The sequence below is a fragment of the Sturnus vulgaris genome, chromosome 4, assembly GCF_052056855.1.
Source record: "Sturnus vulgaris isolate bStuVul1 chromosome 4, bStuVul1.hap1, whole genome shotgun sequence".
Classification (NCBI taxonomy): domain Eukaryota; kingdom Metazoa; phylum Chordata; class Aves; order Passeriformes; family Sturnidae; genus Sturnus; species Sturnus vulgaris.
The window spans coordinates 41,036,656-41,063,631 of NC_142246.1; the positions used below are offsets into that span (position 1 = coordinate 41,036,656).

General features: G+C 36.2%; 2 protein-coding genes across 6 annotated transcripts in view; one reads left to right on the forward strand and one right to left on the reverse strand.

The window, feature by feature from the left end:
* The first annotated feature begins 8 nt into the window (after positions 1 to 8).
* Positions 9 to 1,539, forward strand: C4H4orf46 (chromosome 4 C4orf46 homolog). The gene is made up of 2 exons (XM_014883683.2): positions 9 to 225; positions 320 to 1,539. Exons 1-2 carry the CDS (start codon positions 76 to 78, stop codon positions 473 to 475), a joined length of 306 nt encoding a protein of 101 aa, XP_014739169.1. The 5' UTR covers positions 9 to 75; the 3' UTR covers positions 476 to 1,539.
* A 282-nt stretch (positions 1,540 to 1,821) lies between these two features.
* RXFP1 (relaxin family peptide receptor 1) overlaps positions 1,822 to 26,976 on the reverse strand; it is a 96,531-nt gene continuing 71,376 nt past the window's right edge. For 4 of the 5 annotated variants that reach the window (XM_088163655.1, XM_088163656.1, XM_088163657.1 and 1 more), the window contains 16 exons: positions 20,358 to 20,462; positions 19,467 to 19,572; positions 18,128 to 18,199; positions 16,491 to 16,562; positions 15,390 to 15,461; positions 14,516 to 14,587; positions 13,659 to 13,733; positions 13,308 to 13,379; positions 12,323 to 12,394; positions 11,504 to 11,575; positions 11,038 to 11,109; positions 8,636 to 8,707; positions 8,169 to 8,398; positions 6,513 to 6,923; positions 5,783 to 6,001; positions 1,822 to 3,716 (listed from right to left, as the gene is read on the reverse strand). In XM_088163655.1, the coding sequence (XP_088019781.1) occupies positions 3,415 to 3,716; positions 5,783 to 6,001; positions 6,513 to 6,923; positions 8,169 to 8,398; positions 8,636 to 8,707; positions 11,038 to 11,109; positions 11,504 to 11,575; positions 12,323 to 12,394; positions 13,308 to 13,379; positions 13,659 to 13,733; positions 14,516 to 14,587; positions 15,390 to 15,461; positions 16,491 to 16,562; positions 18,128 to 18,199; positions 19,467 to 19,468 (1,887 nt within the window). In that variant the 5' untranslated portion in view covers positions 19,469 to 19,572; positions 20,358 to 20,462 and the 3' untranslated portion in view covers positions 1,822 to 3,414. The remainder of the gene's footprint in view (positions 3,717 to 5,782; positions 6,002 to 6,512; positions 6,924 to 8,168; positions 8,399 to 8,635; positions 8,708 to 11,037; positions 11,110 to 11,503; positions 11,576 to 12,322; positions 12,395 to 13,307; positions 13,380 to 13,658; positions 13,734 to 14,515; positions 14,588 to 15,389; positions 15,462 to 16,490; positions 16,563 to 18,127; positions 18,200 to 19,466; positions 19,573 to 20,357; positions 20,463 to 26,976) is intronic. The other variant, XM_088163654.1, reaches the window with a different exon arrangement.

The window sequence follows — 26,976 nt, forward strand, 5'->3', positions numbered from 1 at the left end:
CGGGAGCGGGGCTGGGCGTGCCGTGGGCGGTGCTCGGGTGGAAGGCGCGCCCGGCGCGGGAGAGCCGAGCGGGACATGGCCGAGGCGAATCCGCTGCCGCCAGAGGGATCGCCCGGCGCCGAGCCCCGGAGGGTCCGCGGCGGGAGCGAGGAGTCGGGGCCGCCGGAGCTGCCCGGCGGCGACACGCGGGAGCTGCTGGAGGAGGTGGAGATGCAGATCGGCGATGTGAGTGCGGCGCGCTGCCCTCGGGCGGCTCCGGGGCCCCCTCGGGGACGGTGCCGGGCGCCGACGACCCCCAACCTCTCTGCCGTCCCTCCAGGCCGCCTTCTCGCTGGCGAAGATCCTGGAGGCGACGTCGGCCGTGTCGGCCCAGGTGGAGGAGCTGGCCACCAAGTGCTCCGAGAACGCCCGGTTCCTCAGGACGTGGCGGGACCTGCTGAGGGAGGGCTACGAGTCCCTGAAGCCCAGCGGCTGACGCTGGCCCTGCCCGCCGAGCCGCCCGCTCGGCCCGGACTGCGGCGGGGCTCTTTTCGACCGCCTCCTTTAGGCAGCTCACGTGGAGTTTTGTTTCCCCCCAGCTTTCTTTCACAAATACTTGAGGGCTCTCATATGGATGTTTTATGTTAGTCTACCGAACAGAAAAACTTTGTTTAGGGATTCCGCTTTAACTTTCAGGTTCTTCGTAGAAGCTCAAGCGATCTCAACACTCCTTTCTTTCGTTCTAACGTGGTAGATTCACAGTTAGTATGTGTGCTACGTTCAGACCTCATTACTGGTAGGGAAGTGATGTCCTATGAGGAGGAATTGTCAGCCTTTCTTTTTAAGAGCTGTCAACAGCAGAAACCCTGCCAACCCCAGAGAAACTTCAACTAACTTCAGTCTTTTGTTACACACACTTTTTTGCCACATTGAGTATGGGATAATGTGGCAAGTTGTGGCTTATTTATGAGCTGTAGAAAAATCCTACATCCCAAACCTTACTATTTTTAGCAATTTTTACTCTTCTGTAAAGCTGCAGATTATTTTTTGCAAGATATTGTATTACTGCAAACAATTTTACCCTACCTTTTGTTGTAATAAAGTGCCTTATGATGGACCATATATTTCTGCAGGGTAAAAGTTTACCAGCATTGTTTACTGACAGGATGGATTATTTTGAACTGTAAGTAAAAGCTTCCATTAGTTAGAAAACACTCTGTTACATGTATTCTCCCATCACTGGGGAAGCACTTCAGAGCTTTTTCAGTATTTAATTCTATTTTTTATGTTTGCCTTAAACAGTGGCTAGTTTGATGGTCTAGAGCTTACTGTTAATAGAACCTTTTGGTCTGAAAGATGGCTAGTCTGTAATAAATAGCTGTCCTGAGACTCCTGTACCTTTACCAGGCACTGTGGAAAAAAATATGCTGAGATGCAATGGTAAGCTGCTGGAAACCATGACTCTGCCATGACTTCTTAGCAGGCCTTATTTTTACTTACAGGATTTTAAGAAAGACCCACTGTAGTTTGCTTATCAAAGCAATAAAGATATTGCAAATATTCTGAAGTATCGACTGTTATTGTGTTACTGATAGAAACGAAGGTGACAGTGAATATAGTCACAATCACATGTAGTGAAAAACAAGTAATGGCAAGGTCAGGGATCCTTGCATATCTCACCAAAGGCGATTACAGTCCTTGATAGGGCTTGGCCCCTCAGGGGAAGTTCTGTTGAATCTGTCTAATTGTCCTAGTTAAAAGCAATCCACGTGGCAGCATTTTGCTTAGGTGTTTTTAACCCCCACAACCCAAAATGTTGCAAAACAGCTTAGAAAAGCAATATTTTGTTCAGCAAATAAAATTTTATTTCAGTAGAACATACAGTAGTGGAAACAAGATGCTTAACAATCTTCAGTTTCAAGATAGTCCAAAGTTCTGTAAACAGTTGAAGTGTGAGTCACACTTTTTCAAAATTCTACTTCTTATACTGTTAAGAAGTTAAATGCAAACATTGGAAATATCTTTTAACTTAATTTTAAATAGTTTCAAATCAATGCAAAAAGAAAGCTTTTTTTTTACCTTTTTGGGCTTCTAGGCCATCAGACTGAATACGGTACTGAAAGAAGAAGGGAAGTTGTAATAATTCATAATAGAAAAGATTCTCTTCAGTAAGAATGTGTGAAGGAACTGCCTCTAAGGGATTGTTTCAGATGGGATATTTTTTATTTTACCCTTGTAATTCTGGGAAGTAAAATAATGCTTCAAAAAGTGCTGTATGGCTGTGGTCTTTAAATTACTTTAACTATAATGCATCCAGTCATGACTGGATATCTAAAATGTAGATATCATTACACCTATTAATACTGATAATTTTCTGTTTGACCATCTCCCTTGTACATGGAGAAACATCTTAAGACTGGAATTTGTTGAAGTCTGCAAGCTATGGTCAGCTACTTTTGGTAGCCTGTTAAGAAAAATGAGGAAAAGAGCAGCAACAAGATGCTGGGATACTTAGTCCAGTCTTTTCAGTGTAAGAAGGGGGAAACTGCCACCAGTTAAAGCTGGGGCAGATTCACTTGGGAAAAAAAAAACCAAACCAAACCAAACTTCTCCTTTTATTTTTTTTCTTCACCACAGTTCTGGTTCTGCCTGAATTAGAATCTTAAAGATCATCTAGTCCCAGTCTCTCCCTGCCATGGGCAGGGACACCTCCCAGTAGAACAGACTGATCAAGGCCTTGTCCAACCTGGCGACTCTATTAGAACTATCATTACAATTTCACTATTACCTTTACATGAGTGAAATAGTCTGTACAGCTGTAAAAGGAATATAATTTTCACTTGTCTGCCTTTGACAAATATAGTCAACTGACCTAATTATGAAATTTAAATGTTTTTCTTACAGCTATTGCTCCTTAAAGCTTTTTAAGAGATGATGCAGCCTAAATAGAGCCAGTCAGAATCTTTGAGGAGAAAAATAAATTCCTTAATAAAGAAACAAATTAACTCTTAAAAAAGTCAGCTGGTGAAATGGGAACTTAAAAAAAGAAAAAGAAAAAAGAAAATACACACACATACACACACATACACACTTCCCCATAAATAGATGATTTTGAAACTATCTGCTTTCCGAGTGAGATGTTTCAAATGACAATTCATTTTTTTCCCCACACCCTCGGTTTCTGGAAGAAAAAAGCCCCAAACAACTGATTTCTCATTCAGATCTGGGATGAATTGTCAAAATGTCAGGTACTGCTGTGAGATGGTAAAATGCCAGTTCTACCTGCAAACAGACAAATGGCTCCCTCTTCTTCCCGCAGTGGTTCACGTGAGCCCTGATGTCACACCTCCCTCAGTGTCCTCATGGCTGTAAAGCAGCAAGCCCACGGATGTGAAGCTAACAGTGCCGATGTCACCGTGAGGATTCAAAACGTAATTAAGTGTATGAATTTAGTCTTGTGGACTGCGTAGTCACTGAAGCATCAGAAGAGTCTGTACAAAGCACAGGCTTTGTAACCTTTGGCGTGGTTTCATGCATTGGCCACATCTCTACCCAAATGAATGATGGACCATATGGTTTCTGGCTGCCTTTACCTCTTTTGGATCTTCTTTGTCTGTAGTTGTACCAAACCTGATGGATCATTTCTTTGAAAGGTCGTGTAGTCAAAGTGTAGAGAAGAGGATTCAAAGCACTGTTTATTGGCAGTATAAAAATCACCACCCAAGAAGTTATGGTACCTTAGTGAGGGAAAAAGAAAGGCATCTGTAATGTGCATTCCAGTGTTTGCATTCTTTAGTTAGCGTAAGCACTTGGTGCCAATGCAGCACAGCTTCCTGGTGAGAGAGGGAGGTCATGTGCTCTTAGGCTGAGCTCCTGGCACAACAGGTGCTTTTATTTTTCTTCTTCTGTTACACTTGCACTACTTCTTATCTCCCTCTGTTTCCAGCACTCCCTGCAAAAGCTGACATTTATTATTCTCCCAGTAGTCCCAATTATCCTGCTTTTCTATGCCATAGCTTCCTATTTGTCCTGACATACTTCTTGTTCTGGCTGAGCCCCTTTTTCTTGCCCCAAAACCTTTTGTCTCTGTTTTGCTCCTATCTCTTCCTGTGATCTCTGTTCCCCATACTCTTTACAGGACTAATGACGTGCAGACCTGATGATGCCCCTAATGTTCTGTCCTCCTGCAAAACTATCCTCCATTCCCCGTATCCCCTCAGAGCCTGTTTTTCTCTTCTGCACCAGGACTTCTCCATTCCTCTCCCTGAAAAAGAACATTGTATACATCCTCCTAATTTCCTTTTCCTGTTGGTAAGAGTTTCTGTGTTCATTGTCTGCCTATGTCAGTCTGTTCATTTTTACAGCATCCCTTTCTCATCCTTTAGTGTTTGGGAGATAAGTTGTCTGAGGGGCACGTGGTGAAGGGACAGGATTAAAGTGCTGAAAGATGTCAGTGGGTGCCTTCCGTTGCATTGTTTGACTTAAGAAACTGTTTTAGAGCTGCTCCAAGAGGCGCAAAACACTTAATCGACTCCCTCCTTCAGGGACACCCCTCCATGCCCCTCTCCAGTTTTCCAACTTTGTCACAGTATCAAGACATTGCTGTTGATGCCCATCACGTTGGCTACAGTTTTGGAACCAAGCAGGTGCTTAGTTCTAAAACTGTCACAATGTATCACCAACAAAAAGTAAATGCTATCAAACGAGATTTACAATTTGTGTCAATTCGGACAAGCTAGCTGTCATGTCTTCAATTTGGTGAAATGCGTAATTACTCTTTAATCTGGTTCATCTATCACAGAACATTAATTTGCTGAACCCAAGAGTACCTTATGATTCAGCAACATTTCTTCAAGGTTTCTTGACTTATAATACACCTGCTTCTACTTTTCACAATATTTTCTTCAAAAATATCATAGGTGGTTTGATAGCTTCTTGAAGAAGAGTTTTAAAAGATTTAAAATAACTGAATATTTTACATAATCAGCATAACTTCCAGACATTTGAGATGCAAATCCAAACTTTGAAAATCTCAACTCCCAATCCTCCTGGTCAGCACATAAGGCAAAATTGTCTGAGCTAAAATATTTTCTTGCCAATGTAATATTGTGACATACATCTGTACACTGAGTCTGAATCTGCTGTTGCTGATTGTTCCATTCATGCTCACCTGTCCTTTCTAATAGGGTTTACAAGCCCCACACAAAGAGGCTTTTTTCTGGCATCTACTGATATTGCAAAGAGAAGGAAAAAAAATAAGGTGCAATTTTAGTCTTTTAGGTTACTCTGTTTTTACGTGGGAATATAGTCACAGCATGAAGAAGATAAACAGAGCTTTATGTAACTTAATGAGTTGAACTATAAATACCAGCTTGTAAAATAAAGTTATTTCAGAATAAGTTACATTATTAAATCAAGATAGACAACACTATATTGTCCTGAGAAATTTAGGCAATAGAACTAGCAAAAGTCCTAAGACAAGAAATACCAATGCAACTCAGCCTTGATTTTTAAATATATTTTACACACTTTATAGATATTACATGCAAACAGACTTTAATGATTTGAATTTTGGAGTTCTTTATGTAACTCAAAGGTGGCTAATCTTTCATGATTATAGTAATACAGTTCAATTAAATAGCAACTATATAGTTCATTGTATTGTATGTGCATATATATAGATATAGAACATGAAGTTAATTGCAGCAATATAGTTCATCTCATTATATTATTTTTCTTCTGAAGTAGAAGAAACACTTCATGCAGGCACTGTTGAAACAGCCTCATAAAAGAAAGGACATACCTGGTATTTCTACTTGTAGTAAAGAAAGGAGTTTCAAAATAAAAATAGGTATCCAACACAGTGCGTCAGTAAATACAATGAAGAAAAAACGTTTTGCAAGGATCATCTCTTTTTTAATATGATTCCGAATTTCAGTAGCCATAATAGCTGTCTGGTGAACACTGTAGAACATACTCCCATAGGAAAACACAATGATGATAAAAGCTGCCAAGTTTACACCTGTTTAAAAGTAAAAATTAATTATACCTTAAAATCATAATGCAATTCTACATCACCTACTCGCAGCTTGGGTAATAAAGAAGAATATTTTATCTAAAGTGCTAGTCCCATGGAATTAAGTGGCCAGAAAGTCTGAGTCTGTCTTCATCTGAAGACTGAATTTTTCCTCTACTCAGGTATTCATTTTATCCACTGATAACTGGCAAACGACTGCCATCTGATTAAAACTAAATAGTTCTTTGGCCTTATCATTGCTCTACTTCCCTAACATAGTCTATTAATTCAAGAACACACGGGCCAATATTTTCTTTCTACTTTCTCAGCCCTTCATGCATTTTAAGGTAAGTAGGTACACATCTAAAACAATAAAGTATTTATATTTGAAATAGTCTTTAAATTCTTGCTGGGGCATCTAAATCCAAGGAGGTGTGAACATCACAGCTATCTTATTTGTTTGAAAACTTGGTTCCTTTGAAGCTCTAGTAATACATAAAGAAGAAATGCAACTTACCTAAGAAAATCACAACAGAGTAAATCTGACTTCCTGAACTTTCTGATTGCTCTGAGTGAAGAGGAAAACAGACGCCGTTGGTGCCATAGTAGTTCCTGAAAAATTCCTTATTGCTCAGTGGGATAAAAGCAACAGCAAACCCGATTATCCAAATAAGAACCAAAATGGAAATTGTCCTGCATTTTCTGGGCTTCAAACACCTAAAAGGATAAACTATGCAGATGTATTTTTCCAAAGTCAGATAAGTCAACAGTAAGACTGACACCTCTGTAGACAGAATAGCCAGCGATCCAACCAATTGACAGTGAATACTGTCCATCCACAATTGAGCGTGCTTGTTGTATTCTCCACGATATTTAAGATCAAAAGCTCCAATCACAAATAAATATATTCCCATCAGACAGTCAGCACCTGTGGGCACAGTGCTTAACATCATTATTTACACATCTGAATTTCCCATTCTCTCTGTATATGTATATTGGAAAACACACACACACACACACACACACACATATATATATAAAAGTATCTCCTTACAAGTTAGCTAATACATAGCTATAAAATCAGTATTACATCTGGAATACTACTATGAATTACAATTAATGCAGTATAATTTTATATTAATTTTTCCTTTTTTGTTTTCCTTTCCCTTTGGACTGACAGTCTGTGTTTCATACTTGTTTCCATTTTTTAAAGCTCTGGTAAAATTGGTTTGTAAACAGAAAAATACATAGCTTTATTTATAGAAATATTCTCACAACCCTTTTTTATTAGGTGTTATTTCTTTATTTATTTCTATATTAACATTTGGCTTAAGATAATTTTCTTGGAGTAGGCCATCTCTGCTGGATTCAAAGTTTTTCTTTTCCACCTTATGCTAGTTCAAAACTCATGTGGATAGTCTTCTAAGACTGGTAAGGGGAGATGACCTGTCAACACAGAACTGCAGCGTTCTTGGGTATTTTGCTGAAAATTTTGCATAGTATTCAGATTGTTTCTATGGAAAAAACAAAGTTTCAAAATCACTGACTTGTATTTAGAAATGTTGCAATAATTTTATAAAATGTTGACAACCACCTTTCAAAATGCATCTAATTGCATTTGTGCAATCTTTAGATAGACTCTCCTACACTGAGAGACTCAGGACTGTAGTGATTGTACTGCCATACAATTCATCCATAAACTTGTCTTGCTTTTAGGACTAAAATTAAAAAGAAAAACCTACCCCAATTCCTAATATTGGGGAGCTAGGATAGATCAATTTTCTCTATTTGCATAAACAGCCTTTTGTTTGTGCAAATAATAGAATATTTGAACACAATAATTACATGCAGAAATTGATACTTACTGAGAAATGCATAGTAAAATATAGGTTTGTGGGCATTTGAAAATTGGAATTTTATTTCTTCTTGCTGAAGAACTTGGGAATTTGACAGAATCCCCACAGCATGAAAATCGAACATGAAATCTTTGGAATGTCCCGGCTGCCAAATTTAATGAGACCTCCTGGTATATAAGCCACAGCATTTTGTGTTTTCATTTGCAACATCACAAAAGTAGAGTTAATCCAATGCTGGAAATATGTCACTATACTATAATAACAAATATACACTCTACAAGCAGACTAAAAATATATTCTAGATATGCAGTACTCACAGCAGAGAGATACTATGGAGATGGCATGCAGCTTGTTCTCTGATCTGATGTAAGGCCTCATGCAGATAACAAAAATGTTTCCAAAGCAGGTAATGGCAGATACAACCCAGACAAACACTCTCTGTATGATGCTAGCTAAAAGATTCTCGAGGGAGGAAATCCCATCAGTGTTGGGTTTGCAGCTGCGCACATGAGGAGCGTACCCACAGTACTGGAATTTCTTAAAATATCTGGTTGTGAGAAACAGATGAGAGATCATTCTAGATTGGTTGTCAGAATGTTAAAACTATCTAGTACCTGTCCAGACATTATATTCTGAAAGAAGAAAAATAAATCAAAAATTGTCAAAATTCGACAACTGCTCACATGCTGCCATTCATACACCTTTGCTTTCAATTATCCAGTATTCCATAATTGTAAAATTCAGGCCAAAGAAAGAAAACTTTCAAAAAAAATAACCTACTTACATATGGGAAAGGTTTCTCAGAGGTCTGAACATTCTCCTCTGGATGTTTGCAATTTCAATGCCCTCCAAGCTGCTGTAAAAATATTTTTCTCAGTAAAACAGAATACAGAATAGTTTCTCATAGAAACTCAGTAGTAAAAAACCAAATTTTATGAGCATTTAGTTGTGATTCTATGATTATAGGAAACTAGAGAAGAACTTTAATTGCATGTAATCAAGTTTCAACCCATTGAAACTTGACCAAAAAGTCTGTGTAAAATCTGAAGTGGAACAAAAAGGAATTGCAAATAATTTTATTAAACTCACTGTTCTTCCAGATTCATGAAGAAAATTCTTAGTGCTGGTCTCAGTCATGAGAATTCATGAATGTCTCTTTAATATGTCACCCTTTCAAAGTACTATTCTACTGATGTTCTTTCATCATCTCTGGGGAAATAATAACTTGTTCTAGTAGTAACACTTTTGCACATATCTTCTCTCTTTTATCCCAGGGAGTGCTTTACTGGACAAACAAACCAACCCAAGAACTCAGTCTTCATTATGTCAAAACCAACAGGAAGTGGGACACAGAACACAGCATGTAAGAAAAAATGCTGGCTTTTTTGGTGACACACAGGTAGGATTCCTTATTTTAAATTTTATATATATATATATGTGTGTGTGTGTGTGTGTGTGTGTGTGTGTGTGTGCGTATACACACACATATATGAATGCAGCAATATCTTCTCCCCTGCAGTGCTAGATCAATAAAGTTTAACTGTAAGAAGTTATTTTAGAACTTCAGGTTCTGTATCCTTCAGTCCATCCCTGGTCAGAGGTCTTTGGCTCTCCTTGTGAGGAGCCTTATTTGGATTTATTGTTCAAAGATTTGAATGTAATATTCATGTGAGTTCTGAACACATTTAGGCAAAATTGGAGAAAAGTACAGACTTACTGATAGTTGATGTGGGTTGGTGGGCAGTTCTACTGGCAGACATGAGAAAGCCCCAACATGGAAGTGTACTACTTTTATTTAAGTGCTGCAATGAATCCTAGGGAGTGCTTTCCCCAATTATTTTTACTATTTCAAACAGATGAAACTGGTGAACTACAAACTGCCAAAATACAGTTCCCTCTTGATCTATCTCAAGATTTAACAGTTTTTTAAACTAAAAAACGTGGAAGGGCATGATCACTGAGTTTTATGAGTTCTTTGGTGTTAATAATAGATAAAATGATAAAATTATGCTGTAGCTTGGCTGTTAAGGAGGTAATTAGTTATGATTTTCTGTGCTCAGCTGCTTATTTTCATGACACTTACACAGGTTTAGTATTTTCAGTTCATTAGCCATTTACCGAATTTAGTTGAATTTGACCAGGGGATTCCAATAACTGTGAGGAAGCTGGTTTGATAAACAAAGGTATGTGTACTGCTGGCTACAGCTCACACATAATTACATCAGGTCAAATCATAAACTCCTACTGCACTTCTGTCCAAGGAAACATCTGGTTTTTAATTTCCACAACCATCTTCAGTAGGGCCTGTTGCTGTTGCCCTTGGGTTCAGCTTTCTGATTGTTGACAGATATTTTCTTGCAGTTTCTCACACTCTGTTCTTGTAAATAATGAATGTTTTGCATTCCTGATTGGAGGAAGAGAGAATTGATGGACTGTTGATGGGACCTATGGGGTCAGGCGATATTATCCTCACTGGCCAATCCATGGTCATTGTTGGAATTCTATAAATAGACATGAAATGTAAATAAAGTGGTTCTTTTCCTGCTTGGTTGCTCGGAGTCAGTGAGTGTGAGTGTCTCTCTCTCTGTGTCATTTGGTGACATGTTGCAATAGGGCAATGGGTAATAGTTTTAAACTAACAAATGGTAGATTTAGACTAGATATTAGGAATAAATTTTTTCTAAAAAGGAGGTGAAAAAATGGAATAGGTGGACTAAAGAGGTGGTAGATATCCCATCCCTGGGAACATTCCTGGTCAGGCTGGACAGAGCTCTGAGCAACCTGATCTACTCGAAGGTGTTCTGCTCATTGCAGGGGTGTTGAACTAGAGGGCTTTTAAGGGTCACTTCCAGAACAAACTATTGTATGATTTTGAAGTGATGCCTGACAAGAACTAATGCTGTGCTATACACCAAGCTGGTTACTTCAGATGTGAAGTGACCTGTGAAGATATACTTAAATCTGCTGCAGATTTACAAGATTGTTGCTGCACTACCTCAGAGTTTTAAGAGGAGCTCTGCTGGCAGAATTCGAGTTAGAGCTGCTGTGTTAGAGCACTTGCAAAAACTTTCCCTAAACACTTCAGGGGCAACTTCTTACAAAACATATTCTGGATCATGTCCTACTGAGGGAGATGTGCATTATCACAAAGAAAATATAGCTAAAATATAAAAACTCGATACTTACAGAGATTTGAGTTTAATTAGAAAATCAAACTGGTCTATTTGTATTTTCTTGATGGGGTTGTAAGAAAGGTTCCTGTAAATACAACAAAAGTATCTTTGGCCACATTCCTTACAGCTTGTTGTAAAAACAAAGTTAACCTACTTTTACAGTTAAATCTTGATATGTTAAGCGTTCTCATGGAATTATTAATTTCTCATGATGTATCTAGCATCTCGTATGTACTAACAAGATCTAGAAAAAGGGAGAATTTGAACATGCTGTCTTTTGGGACATGAAAATGCACACCTTTTACAGAATTATTCTGGACAAAATGCTATATAGAATTGCTTTTGGTATGTTTTTTAGGCAGAGCTTAAATGATGCATTCAAACAAAAGTGCTGTTCTCTTTCCTGACACGTATGACTGAAAACATCATATCAAATGAGGAATATACAGTTATGCATAATTAAAAAAAAGGATCCTTACAGTTGTGAAAGCTCCTTTAGTTCCTTAAATATATATGGAGGAAGCGATTCAATCTTGTTGCTAGCCAAATCTCTGCAGAAACAGAAGTTACAGTACACAGTAATTTTACTGAATAGTTTTGCAGTTTCAATATACACAATTTTATTTGCTAAATAAGATATTATTTATTCTATAGGTTATCTAAAATCTGGACTATAAAAGAATGGTGTTAAAACAAGGCAAGAAGCTAGATCTATCAGATCTTTCTGTCTGATTAGTTCAGACATACCATTAGATACATAATTCATTGTTATTTTATTTCCATCAAAAAGAAAGTAAAATACCATTAATTTGACTTGTAAAAGCTTACAAGTTAAATAATTAATTAACTTAATTAATTAACTTTATTAATATTGTTTCATGATGTTCTTCCTCATAGGCTAAACAGCACATCTTTACTCTGCTTTTTAATCTCTACTTTTCACCTTACTTTCACTAAGAAAGAAAATCCTAATAATAGAAGAATAAAGAAAAAAAAACTGTCAAACTGATCTAAAAGACAGTGAAGGCATGTATGCACCTAGATTGTAGTGATAAAAGGATAATTAATATTATTCTATTCAGGGAACATAATGTGAGAAAAGCCCCAATATGATTGATACAAATGATGTATTTTATTGATTATTTCTTTCCTGTTCAATACATATTTTTAAAAAATACCCTAAGGAAGGATACCATCTCCAGAGCATGTTATATGACATAGAATTTATGATGAATGGTATTTCTGATATAAATCAAAAAACTGTATGACTTGTACAAATAAGAAAGAAATCTACTCACAATTCATCTAACATTTGGAGAGAAGAGAAGCTGTTTTCATTTAGGGAGCTAATTTTATTTCGTCTCATCACCCTGAAAGAATAAAAAAACTTACGTTGCTTCTTCTTGGTGTCTATTTGATTTTGAAGGCAAGGTTTTATAAACTTTCAAAGTTCTCTGTTCTTTGCATCTTCAAATATTTGCCCAATTCAGTTAACAAGGTAATTGCATCTAAAGTTTACCATTTTATCATTTGGCAAATAACTTTTTTCGCCCATACATCCCATACTGGCATGTACTTCTGCATACACACACATATCCATGGAAGGCTGGTGTAAGTTGACTGAGGGCAGGAGGAAGATTAAGTGGGCCAGAAGGCTTGTGACCTAGTCATGTCTCAGACACAGGTACATGGCTGTGCAATTTTTCATTCACTCTTATTTCATCTGCCACTGAGCTTATTCCTAAATTAACTACCTGGATTTTAAAAACTACGAGAAAGCCAAGAACATGGGTACTGCAGAAGAGTTAAAAATTGAAAGTGACACACACCATGGAGCCTACTGATCTACCAAAAAGTAGAAGGGATGTTCTGAAGATAGTTACATCATCACTGAAGAAACTTTGGAGAAAATTCTAAAACTGATGAGTCAGTCAACCCACCAGCCAATCAAAATAAGCAACAAGATATGTCTTTTGTATGTTTGCATTATGAGATCTTTTACTCCAATAAAAAGATTATAATGAAAATTTCTAAATCTTAGTATCAGCCAAAGTCTCTTCAGTGAAATCTAGTTACATATTTCAATGCTGAATTTTGCTGTAAAATATAAAAAAATGGATATTCTGTGGGGTGCTCACTTCAAATCAATAATTTTAATTTCATATACTCAAGAGATAAATAACCATAATACTGAGGAAACTTTTATATTAGCTGTAATGAATCACTTGACTGTTCAGTATAAGCACATCTCACTCTGGCTAGCTAGCATATCCAATTACTTACAGTACTGTTAGAGTGCTGCAGGAGATGAAAGTGGCATTTTTCACATGGTGGATATGGTTGCCTTCAAGGTCTCTGAGATATAAAAGAACCCCATTAGTCATTGAAAATAAACTCAGGCACTTATTCTAAGGTAATTGAAGAAAAATACTACCAGAACTTGACTACACAGGAGATAGTGGGAGGCAAACATGTAATACTTCTGCACACTTAACTGATGACTTCAGGCCATCAGCCCTGCAGTGACCCAGCAGCCACTCTGCAAGATCCAGCATCCCATAAGAAAAAGTGGTGTGGAAATACCATACAATGACAACAAAACAATATTTTTCCAATGAAATAAGGTAGACTTACAGCCATTTTAATCTTGGCATATATTGGCACAGAGGTTTATCAGGCAGACGAGCAAGAGAATTATTCATCATCTCCCTAAAAAAAAAAAAAAAAAAAAAAAAAAAAGAAGAATAGTACAGCTGATTATATTTGCACAGTTAAAATATAGAAAAAATTCATGTCTCTTATGTACTTCTGAAAAAAAATCATTCCAATCTTGCATAGTTTTGAGAGTAGCATTATTTTCTTCAATTTCCACATATTTTCCCTGTGGCATTCTGTGCAGCAATATTTTATCCTTAGCTTGCTAATGACCAGGTAAAGGAAAGATGTTCACTCCACAGCTATTAAAATGAAATTTAACAGTCCAATACAAATCTACTATTCAGTGAGAATGTGCAACTTCTGTGGGTGATGGAGGAAGTGGGATGTGGAGGGAAGTTTCCCTCTGGGATGCAGGGGAAGAGGATCCCTCATCTTTTAGGCTGGAGAGGGCAGTGGCAGATCATAGACAGGGTCTTGGGGAGGAGGGTCAGGCTGCCACCAGGGTCAGGGACTGTGGGACCTCTCCTGTCCTACCATCACTCTGGAGGACACCTGGAACCCAGTGCTGCAGCTGCCTCGACCCTGCCCTCTCATTGATGTCATTTATTATTTTCCCCACTCTTCTCCCTATACTTTTCCAGACACTGCGTGTCCACAGCTGCCAAAATCCTCCTATTCTAGCACATTTTGCCTGGGGTAATGGAAAGCTGCAGCTTTACTGCCAGCACTCTGGGTTGAGCAAGCACAGTTGGTGTAAAAAGGTTTTTATATGCTCATGCCCCTCCCATTCTGTTCTTTTAAATAACACCTTTTTTATCTTGTTTCATACTTACAGAAGAATAAGAGATTTGAGTCCATAGAATGTTAATGGATAGATCCGATTTATCCTGTTGTTTTCAATTATCCTATAAATTACAGCAAAATATGTACCAGATTGATTTCAGTCTTAAATTGAAGAGATAATAAAAAGTAACAAGCTTTATAGTGAATTTCTTCAAAAGTCTAGTCAAACGACTTAAAAAAATTAACACACTCTTCCTTGACAGGTTAAGATATTAATTGGATTAATTTCCTTTCAGAAAAATTTAATTAAAAATAAGTAACTTAGAAAAAAATAAGTTCTTTCAACTTAGAAAAAGTGTTTTCCTTTAAGGCTTTTAAATCCTTTGATCAAGACACTTTGAATGGATTCTCTGTAAAAGCAAAGTAGCACAACCTAACAGTATTGTGTGGCAATCCAACAGCCCCAAACTTGCAGAAGAATGTAAGACATATTATTTGCTTATTTTTAGTAACTTAGTCAAAATCTCTTTGAAAGCAGTAATAAGCCAATATTTCAGGTTATGACAGTAATTTTGTATGGACATCTTAAACACTATTTACAGGAAAAGACCTGTCTAAAAAATATCCGTATTCTGTTTTATTGTGCCTCGGCTATTTAATATATTAATTTGAAACAAGCAATTACTAAGAAACATTGTTTACTATTGTTATAAGTCATCAGTCATTGAAGCTATTAAGGCTCAAGAACTATTCTCTGCTCTCACCAAAGCCAATTGCATTTTTACCTTGCACAGTATAACAGGAGTTCCTTAGCTATTAACTAGTGTAAGGTAATGCTCTGCACAAAAATGAAAGCAATCAAAATATTTATATTAATTAATTAATTATTGAGTAAATAAATATACAAATAAGAAAACAACATACAGCCATTCAAGTCTGTGGAGGTCTGCAAAGACAAAAGGCTCCAAATTCGTTATCTTGTTGTTGCTCAGGTATCTAAAACAAGACCAACCAAAGTTGAATGAATGGAATTAAGCAGCAGACACATGAAAATGAGCTTTAGGATTATTTTTCCTTGTTAATTTACCAGAATACTCCTATTTTGTTAATATTTTTTTTTACTATGGTAATTTTCATGCAATTGTTTGAGAGCAAGGCAGGACCCTCTCTAATGAGAATTTTAAGAGCAATTATATACAGCACTTTGTCATATCTCTAAGAAAGCAGTCAGCTAAATATTTTCACTGTGTCATATTTTAGACTCTTTCCAGTTTCCTTCTGTGGAGTGATTTCTTCCATGAAAGTTCCCAGGATCCCGTTCAGTCTTTGCTAAGGATATTAGTCATAAATGTAGATACCAGAATAATGGAAAAAGAAAGGCTGAAAAGGAATGGGGAGGGGTACTATACATGATCTGGGAAGATAATAGCAGCAGCTGTAATAACAGATAATCAACCAGACTTGTGTGATGGAAAGAATAAGAAGCATAACTTTTTAAAACTTTTTTTTAATACACTGCAGTAAAAATTTTGAACCAAACAGTGCAATTTATGTGTTGTCTTTTTCACTGAGCATTTCCCTTAAAAGTTAGAAACACCTTTCAAAAAGTTGCTGCAAAATAAAGAAAAAAGTGTTCCTTTCGTCGTCTATACTGGATACTTTGAATTGCATTTGTAAACCAAAACACCGTGTTAAAGAATTTTCATCCACCACAAGCTCTCACTTTGATTTTACTCCTTCATTCTCTTTGGCTCTTTGCAGGGTAACTACCATACTGTCTCCTTCTTCCATTCTGAGGATTTGGGAAATAGGATTGAAGTATGGAGCCAGCTTGTCTTTTCAAAATACTGTCCTGCCAGAAAAACTTGCACAGAGACCTCTTAATCTGTCTTTGCTTTCTCAATTCAATCGCTGAATTTAAGTTTTGGACCACTTTGCAAGTTCTTAATATGAAATTAAATAGAGAAAGAGTCTCAGAGCTCTGCCTGCTTCTTTTTACTTCAGTATTCTAAAAGCAATACTTACAGTTTTGTCAAGTTATATAAACCTTTGAAAGCGCGTTCAGATACAGCTCTGATTTTATTATTCTGAAGATACCTAAGAAGATACAAACCCAAAATAATTTTTTCTCTAAACAAGCAAAGTTAAAGCAAACATAAGTAACCAATTAAAATCTATCAGGTAAACTGAATGCACATTTGACACTTTAAAAGAAGCTGTTTTATTTTTTTCACCTTGAATTTGACAATAACCATTTCACAGCTACAGCTGCAAAGATTGCAAGGTTTTTTTTAAAAGAAATTCACACAGAGCAAAATTACAAAAATCATTCCCATGGATGCTTGCTTTGCCAAAGATGAGTGATTGTTTGCAACTTCTTTGATTAGGTCCTAACCTAGTGGTTAGAACCTAATGTGACCTGATCTCTATGTTTACCCAGATCTCTGCTACAACCAAAATTTCGAAAAGTTAATGTAAAATTCAAATAATTCTTGAATTTTTTTTCAGTGGTACCAGAAAATTCCCAAAAGACTGCATTTGTAAGATAATATATTTAAAAATATACAGCAAATTTTATTAATCTTCTGTAAACTAAAGATACTATTTTCTAAATTTCTGGATATCTTTATCTACTTTGATGAAGTAATGAATTAAAAAGTATCAACTGCAAATGCCAAGTATTTTTCAAATAATTCTAAGACATTATAATATTATTCTATTAATAATATTTAAACATAAGTCCTTTAAATCAAATTCCACCTAATGAAGCATCTAGATGCATTCCTGCTAGAAAGCAGTAAGAAATCAGACATTGGCTTTTACAGACTGGGTTTCTGTTTAACACTGCTCAAGACCTTTTGGAAAATGTGAAATTATCTATCAGAAGAGTGTGAAGTTGATATTAGAAACAAACGTTTTCTACAGATAGATATGGATTTATTTCTTTTAGTGAAAACTTACCTTTCAGGAATTTAAGGGACATAATGGGACTTAACTTTCAGAACACAAGATGGTGCTGCAGTGTAGCACAGTTCCCATGAAAGAACATTTTGAATCGGTTACACAGAAGCTCTACTCTAGACTCCCACATTTAATTTTTATTTCACTACTTCTATATAAAAAAAACTTGTTAAAGGCTATGATTTTTGAACAGCATGTATGTTACACACTGGAAACATAACACATATAATAATTTGACTTGCTGAGCATTATCAAATCAGCACCAGACATAATTAGGAGTAAAACCATGTGCCATAGGAATGAGCTTCCTGTGATAATGAGAAGTTTGAGTTTCCAAACCTTTTTTCCAGAATAAGTTGATTAACTTACTTTAATTCATTTTGGCATATTAATGCTTATTATAAATGTAACATCCTTCAGACAAAATTAAAAATTAGTATTTTTCTGGATGAAACCATTAAATGTCCAGAATAAATATATAAATAAAAACCACTAAATGTGCAGAATTTATGTTTTTTGCAAAAAAGACAGATGTCAAATCAAGATACTTGAACCAAACAATGTACACATGAGGTATTAAAGGGCGAGACAAACTGGACTTTTGTTAAGTAAATGTTAAACTCTGTGTGTGTACATATGGGGGAAAGAAAGGATGTATATAAGGCACTAGATAGGTATTTTATGTTATAGCACTCCCTTACAGATTTTTAAGATCTTGGTATTTCTTGAAAACATCAGCAGAAAGTTTCCTTAGCAGATTCTTCTGAAGAGACCTGTAGGAATGAATGCATACAGTAAAACTACTGTCCCAGGTTCTTGCAGTGCTTTTGCTATTTAATAAGGGCAGCTCTCACACTGCTAAATAACAAAAGCAACATGAAACCATCTGAACATGCTACTTCTGTTTTTCTGTATGCTTGTATCTATTTAAACAGTAAGAAAAGTACATCATAATAAAAAAAAGTTACATGTTCCCAAGAAAAACTGACAAAATGATAATCAGATCTAAGAATTAAAGAGATCTGAATATAAACTATAGATTTGTTTCAAACTTCAAATGCATGTAGAGTGTATTTCCCAGTGCATGTGTCCCTTTCTCCCATCTCCATTGGGGATACTCAAGTGTCCTGTCAAGAATAAAATTCCTTCAGGACATGGTTCGATTAGACGAGAATTTAGCCTGAAAGCCAGCTGAACCAACTCACTGCTTTTTCTACAGCTAGAACTGGGTCAGGATTTTTGAACTCTTTTTAGACCCTAAGACAGAAGCCAGTTTAAACAGATGTTTGACATTCCAAATCAGTTTTCGTTATGAAGTTTTGCAGTATTTGAACGTGGACCCAACAAGGAGAACTTTAGCCATGCGTGAGCACAGACTGGTACCAAAAGGAAAGATCCATGACCCGGATCTACAGGAGAGATCCTCAAGTAAGGACATGGGATGCTGCTCCCTGCTCATCACACCTAAAACTGACTCTCAAACACCAATGTGCAAATCAAGTGCACATCAACAATATTCTGGTCTCTTAAAACGTTTGGCTTACACATACATATCTTCATGATGACTCGGCCCACATTAAATCAATCCTTTGAAATAATAGCATATTCAGAGACATCAAATGAGAACTAAATAGATTTGCTCCAGCAGGGTGTTCCACCAAGTTCAAGGTTATTGACTTTATAGACAGGAACACAGACTAGGAATATTGGCAGGATCAAAGAATAAGAAACAGGTTCTAAGTATTGTGTCTTAAAAGGAAGCATTTCTTTTGTAGATTTCCTTAGATATACTGAAACTTTAGCTCAAGTCACTGTTACAAACATGAAATGATCAGTTCACAGATTTTTTTTGGTTTCTTAGTTTTTTCTTTCCCCTTTTATGTAAGAAAAATCTGGAGTTAAAATATTAAAGTACTTGTCAACAGAGAGACATAATGCTTCCCAAGCATCAGCTGATAATAAGTCTGTAGTTGTGAAAAAGTTGCAGGATTGACAGTCAAACCTAAGCAAAGCAAGAGACCAGGTTAATTCTCTACTTACATTATGGTTATGTTTGCAGAGACTGATGGGACAGCACGTAATTTGGCAGCATCACAGAAGACCTCCAGCCCTTGGCAGGTACACTCTGCTGGCACATCACCAGCCACTCCAGGAGAACAAGAACATGGTCAGGGCAAAAGATGTGTGGTGTGATGGGACGTGGAGAAAAGAAATACGGTATAAAAGAACATAACAGACATAGAAGGATCTTTTTAATACAATTAAGGGACATGTTTTTACAAAATCGATTTAGACCTGGGAGTAATCTAACAATAAATGTAAAGGGACACAAAAAATTATATTAACTCTATGAAAGAGCTTGTAAAAGCTCTTGAACCTTAGGCATGATATACAGGAAACTGGCATGGGATTTTTGCAACATATATTTAGATTATTCAGCACTCTTATAACTAGAAGGAGTACAATTCTATGGGTGAAAATGGGTCAAAAATGGATCAGGGAGTCTTTGCTCATCATAGTAGACAGCAGAATCAAAAAGTCTATACAAAGACCTGAATAAGTGGAGGGCATTTGCAAATTTCATTTGATGTACAAAGAAGTGAACTGGGAGCAATGTTGCCTTCATTTCAATCTGAAATATATGCCAGTTCCATGGTGGCTCCAGCAGTATCAGCATATTTAGATAAACATTTATATTGCCTTCCTAATTTGCATATGCTAATTAAAATATGTTTGACACTTCTCTTGCAGAAAACGAATCAACCTTAATGGAACTGAAATTAGCTTCAAATTAACATTCATTTGAGATATTAATTATGTTTTACTATATGTGAAACAGCAGTAAATTTCCTGCTAAGCATATATTTACTCTGTATTTATTTCTAGGAATCATCATTAAAAATCACTCAAATAATATCTGTAATTACTTACAGCACTCAGGTGTCTTTGTCTGAAATGCAAACAGAGATTTCAGTTTATTGTATTTGTCCTTTGTATAATGTTTATCAAATTGCAGAGACCATCCATTGTTGTCCTCTAAAAAAATAAACAAAAACCACACAACATAAACAAACCATTCAAATAGAAATGGAAGGTAGAAATGCCTTCACTTAATTTAGTTGCATCAATTTTTGTCTAATTAATACAGGTCTTTATTCCAGAGTGTTTCATACACCTTTAGATAACCTTATCTTTAAACATCTGCTTAATCATTCATACGTATCTACAAACAATATGAGCTGCATAGAAGTGACAGCTAATTATACCTTAAATAACAACGTTTGCTGTGACAGTCATGCTGAAAAAGGATAGTTGTGACTTCAGAAATTTTTATTTATGTAGGAGCATAAAAAGGTGAGGGAACCATATTTTCATACTTCCTTAAACATGCAAGTTTGCTACTTTGTCCAGGAAAGTTGAAATTACTACTGTGACTCTGACTAGTTCATAGAGAGGGATGTCTTGCACTATCACAGCCTATAATTTTTTTCCTGAAAATCTAGATGAAGGACAAAGGAACACTACTTTTCAGAAGAAGAAGGGACTTGGTGCAATATATTCAAGTCAGAGTGGTCATGTTAAGCTTAATATGGATCTTAAACAAAGCATGATTCCTATTACCCATTTGGTCACTGTGCATAGATGTACTGGAATTGAGTAGTTTATGGCTATAAGAACAAAATTTAGGAGCAAATCTTTTAGTTCCTTCCAAAGAATGGACATTTCAAGATAAAGTGGTGCTAGAAATAATTACAGGTATGTTAGTTATTTATTTCTTGGAAATCTATTGTATATCTGAGACTTGTAAATTGACTGATCAGGTAGCCACTTTCCAAACAGGCTGGAAAGGGAAAGGGAACTTGCCTTTAAAAGCTGTGATTGGATCTTAGTTTTATTAATTTGAGTCTGACTTTTATTAATTTGATTCTGACATTTGAGAATGTCTTCTCTTCAGCCTTTAAATCACTTCTTTTAATGAACATGCAGCAGTAGCAGAAATGCTCCTTGGGATGGCACTCACTAGCTGGTGAGCCAAAGCATCCGTGACAGCTGAAAGCAGCACACTTTAGGGATACCTACTGCAAAACAGCATTTCTATGAGAACTCTCAGGATGGCTCTGCTTTTCTAGCAATTACACTCTTAGATTCACCATTATGATGTACTGGCAATAGTCTTTAACCCTGCAATTTCACAGGGTAATGGTTTAGTTATACTTAAATACAACTCCTCATTAACCTTTCTCTATAAATCTTTATATTTAACCAAGCATTATTACTATATATATTGGCTTCAAAATAGGCAGGGAGAAATAAAAAAATATTTACTTCTTTGCAACTTTTCCCATTTTGAAATGGCTTCTCATTTTTCACATCACATTACATCTCAGTTGTTGTTTTCTCAGACAGGCAGGGAAACGACCTTGAAAGCATCTCCTGACACCTGCCTACAGATTAAGCTGTTTTTGAGCAATGCTTGCCTCTTTGCTCTCTGAACTGAAAAGATTTCTTATACGTACTGATTAATGATATTTTGAAAGATTAAGTAACTTCAGGCAAACTATCATTCATCTAGTTATTTTTTTGCTATGCATAAATTGAAAAGATGAAAGATTCAAAGCAAACATAAATGCCTGTCTTCAGGAATTGCTCCAGTGAGGGAAAAGACAGACCTGATAAGACATTTAAGAACATTTTATTAACTTCCTCAAGAGCACCTTGCATGTTCTGCTCCATTAGCAGTTTTGCCATTCTAGATCATTAAGCTAATATTCAGAAGGAGCATAATGCATTTTGGACAGAATTAAAGGTATTGGCAAACCTGCTCCCGCCTGTTTTAAATGCTCAAAAGAAGCTCAGTTTTAGGACTGCCTGCAGCACGGACTCTGTAATTGATGAAGTGATGAGAACATATTCTTTGTCAAATGGCAAGTGCCTTAAAAGCCTGCTGTCCTGTAGATGGGGCCATAATTAGATTTTCTCTATCACTATTCTTGAATATTTAACTCGAGCATATCCATTGACTTTCATTTGTACGACTGGACTCAGCAATATGTGGAAATTCAACATACACGGAGAAGGTGAGATTTTTAAACAGAAACTTGGAAAGATGGTTTTAAAATGAGCTTCTTCTTGAAGTAGTAGTAGTAATCATTCCAAATGAATGATTAGTAATCATTCCAAATGATTACTAATGAGTATCATTGAAGTAGTAATCATTCCAAATGAATGCTTTACAGTCAGGAATATAGTATGAAAATACTCTTGGATTTTCAAATTCATAATTATGTTCACAGAAAGTTTTGGACAAATAACCACTTGTTTGTAGATTTTGAATATACAGTTAAGAACCATAAATTCTAATCCTCCTGTAAGAGAGTGAACATATAAAATATAATTTTTATGCATTTTCTTGGTTCTGACACTAAGGAGTGGATATATGAGACTTTATTCCACTTTTTGTATTTTTAAAATGCTTTGTCATGTGACAAAGCATGTACAAGAGGTGACCATCAATGCATTTGACATCTGCTGAGAAAAAGGATGAGAAGTGCCTCCCACACTAACTGGAATGATGGAGCAGTTTGCTACAAACGGGAGGTTCCTCAGCATTTTTTAGGAAGTCTAGAGGCAGCTGTGTATTTTTGGTGGCCATAAAAAAGAAGGGGAAAAATTCACAGAGAAGATAGATTATTTTGTACTGGAATCTTCTGGCTGTTTGGTGTTTCTAGTAAGTTCATTTTAAATAATGGGCTTTTCTCATGTCATGCTTTCAACTAGAAATAAAAATGCATATCTGAATATAATAAGACAAATTATTAAGCATCTTTTGACCTCCAGAAACATATGCTTTGGGCCAAACTTTGTGCCTAAGAATGGGACAATCTCTATTTAATCCAAACTGTTTTGTCAAATCCCGAAAGAATGTATTATGCAAACAACTATGTTTAGCATGACCATTCGGTGAAACACTCAGTGGCAGAACTGTAAATCACTTTTTGGTCATTTAGAGTTTATATGAAGGTTTGTGACTTGTTTACCTCTTTCAAGGTAAGGGTCTCCACTTTAAGAAATGACTGGTAATAGTACTAGTCTTGAAGTCCTAAATCTATCATTTGAGGGAGTACAGCTCAGATGAGAAATTACTTTTACCTTAAGCCAGTTCTAAAATAGATTTTGTTGGCTGTGGTTCCGTTAAAAAAAAAAGAGATCTGAGAAAACAAGGCATCATCAAATCTTCCTCTAAGTGGGATAAGTGAAATAAGTGGTGGCAAACTGGATTTATCTGACTACAGATTAATATGCTCTTTCTTGCTGAAAGTTTCCAATTACCACTTCTGATGGGAATGAGAAAGTGTATGTTAATCCTGACAGATTTGAGTAATCATTTCAGTGACAGATCCAAGTATAACCTACTGTTAGTTAAAGACATATTTCTTTCTTAGTATGGAGCTTATGATGAGGATGCTATCTATATGACTTCCTCCGTCTCTCAGCCACGTCTTCATGGGTCGTTATACAGAGAAATGCTATCAGTTAAATGCATAAACACTCTAAAGAGACACTGTACCACCCTTTGATTTTGCCTTTGCTCTCGGTGGTTATAACCTGTGGACATATTTCTTTTTGTCAGTTGTTCAAATAAACTTTCTCTTGCTGTAAGGAATGACTTCAGGCTTTTCACAAAAGCATCTTTTGGTACAAGGAAAATCTGTGTACTTCCAAATTCCTCCCAAATTTTGCCCTAAACCACAACACCTCTGGACAAGAAGCATTTCCTTTAAAAATATTTATAAATGAAGGAATATAATTGTCCTTTTCCACAGTCTTGAGGCATCTTGATACAGTCTCACTTACAGCAAGACCAAAACCACATGGAGATTTTACAAAACTGAGGGCTGCAGTGCCTGGAGCATTCAAAACTGGGAGGCAATTTCACTCTCCCAGTTTAAAGAGCTGGACACCTTATCAATCCAAAGACAATTTACCCACACCAATCTGCATGTCACTGCATATATACTGTGTCCTGTACCTGCTGATTATTGAAATCACATGCGGCTCGTCTGCTTATATGGCACAATGCAGTCATAGTAAACCAGACAGGAAATAAATCAATTTACATAAAGTTTACAGTTCTCTGGATGAACTAGATTGCATACTTTTAAAAGTTTATTTTTGGTTTTAAAGCAACTTAATTAAGCTACTGCTACTTTTAAGAAAACAGGCAGGTTCAAATTTCCAAAAGATAAACAACTTCTTAATGTTGCATCTTTATTCCTGTGAAACATGTGCATAGGGTTTTCTAGTTTTATAACAATACTCTTAATCTATATATGTTATTCTGATTTTCTATTCTGTTTTTCTTGAAGTATGTTCAATTTTTAAATTTAAAGTAATCTAATAGCATGAATACATCTATAGAACCTTTAGTTGCTTGAAAGCTCCTTTGGCAGTAAGCCACTATAGCGGAGACCAGGAGACGTAAGTCTAGTGAAATGCAAGTTCCTCTTAGTTACCAACAATATTGAAAAATCACAGTAGCAAAATTGATTAAAAGCCCTCAAAATTTCAGCAAAGCTATTCCATGTGCTGATATTTGCACATCAGAGTAAACCTTATTATTTCAGTGCCATATATGGTGGATTGATAGCAGTGACAATAAAATTTGGCCATATATGAAAAATTTCCACGTGTAGCTAGAAAATCCTATCTTTTCCCAGGTATGTGATACATTTCGAGTATACTATTGACTGTCAAATATCTACTTTATGCTTCAGAAACAGAATTTGCTATCTAAGGCTCAAAACTGAATAGCACCTCATACATTCAAATCTTGTATTTTAAGTGTGATGGGAAAAATGCCATGCCAGGAAAACATAAGACCAACTATAACATTATTCATTACTAGTATTAATTTGAAATATAAAAGCATCAAGGTTTTCTGCAATGTCCTGAGACAAAAATGAAATTTCTTATCCCTTATAGGCAATCTTGTAATATTAAAACATATATCTTTTGTATAGATGTTTTGAAATACCCCATAGAAATTTAGATGTCTGCTATGGAAATCTAGAAGATGATTTAATGAACTTGAATTTTGAAGATGATTTAATGAACCACAGAACTGCAATAATTCTGTGTATGATTACAGGCCTTCAAAGAAACACATACAAAACCAGCATTATATTATACAGACAGTTACTACATTTATCCTGTTGAATTTTTATTGGCTGCTTTTAAAAAAGGAGCTGCTCTATTGTAACTTAATTTAGTAAGGCAAGCCAGTCATCTGGTGACTGTGTGGCACATGGTAACAGATGAGGTCTCTGTTTTTAGAGGCAAATAGGTTCAAGACTTCAAACAGCCACTCCCTGTCCCAGTTCTTTAGGAAACCTCTGTGTGTGATGAACGTCTATAAGTGAATTTGCAACTGGAGAGTTGAATGCTGTCCTTTGTTCAGAGAACTCTTAGGGCTGAGAGCAACACAATAGTAAATACATTTAGCCAGCGAAAAACTTCTCTGGAGTCAGAAACAAATTAAATCTGCATGCCTGTTCTTGCTTCACTAGACTGGAAAAATGTGGCTATGACACTGTGATTAAAAAACAAATGCAGACACACTGCAACCATTGCCTAGCTGCCAAAAAACAGTTTTACAGAACTATCAGCAAAATTGTCCAGAAGCCAAATTTTTAAACACTGAGGAAACTTGTGCTCTCAAAATACCTCAGGCTACATTGTTCCTTTAACTGCTCTACCTAATTAAAAATACTGCTTACAAAAAAAATATAGAATTAAACTCCAGCACATTTTTTCTTCCATTCTTTCTTTTATTATTATTTTATGTATGTAAAGAGTTGTCAAATGTGTAATGACAGTTGCTGGTTTTTAATGTCCCATTCATGGCAAAGGAGTCTGGTTTGCAGAGGTGCAAGGGATTAGGGCCAATGTGTGTGATTTTTGTTTTGAAATTAATAAGAATTCCGGTGACTGCATTTTTTACAAATCTTATGTTAAAATGCTTTTGTTCTAAGTAGGACTTATACCTGTGCTACTTGCACATAAACACTTCCTCTAGAGATTTATTAGTAATAAATGAAGGGCCTAGATTAACAACAAGTTCTGAGATGGAGCATTAAGAGCTATTCAGTAGTGTGATATGACAGTAACACTCATTTTAAGTGAAGAATAAACTGAACTTCCTCAACCAATTAAGTTTGAGATAAAAAAGGCATTATTTATGAAATCTATATATCAAAGACTGCATGGGAAAAGGCTGTATATCTGATGTTTCTGTGACAGGTTGCACAACCTAGATTTCTTCATTTAAAGGAAAAAAACCCTAGTACAGTGCTTCCGGTCTTTTCCAGATGTTTTGAGGAAGGCTGGTACATGAATAACAAACATTGGGTTTTTGAAACATATGGAGCTTTTCATTAGTTTCCTAACTTAGGTAAGTTATGATTCTTTGCTCACTGAAGACAGTGGGAGTCTCTCTGTTGATTCCAGTGGACTCAGTCCAGGTCAGTTCTCACTGGGCTTGGCTTTGCCT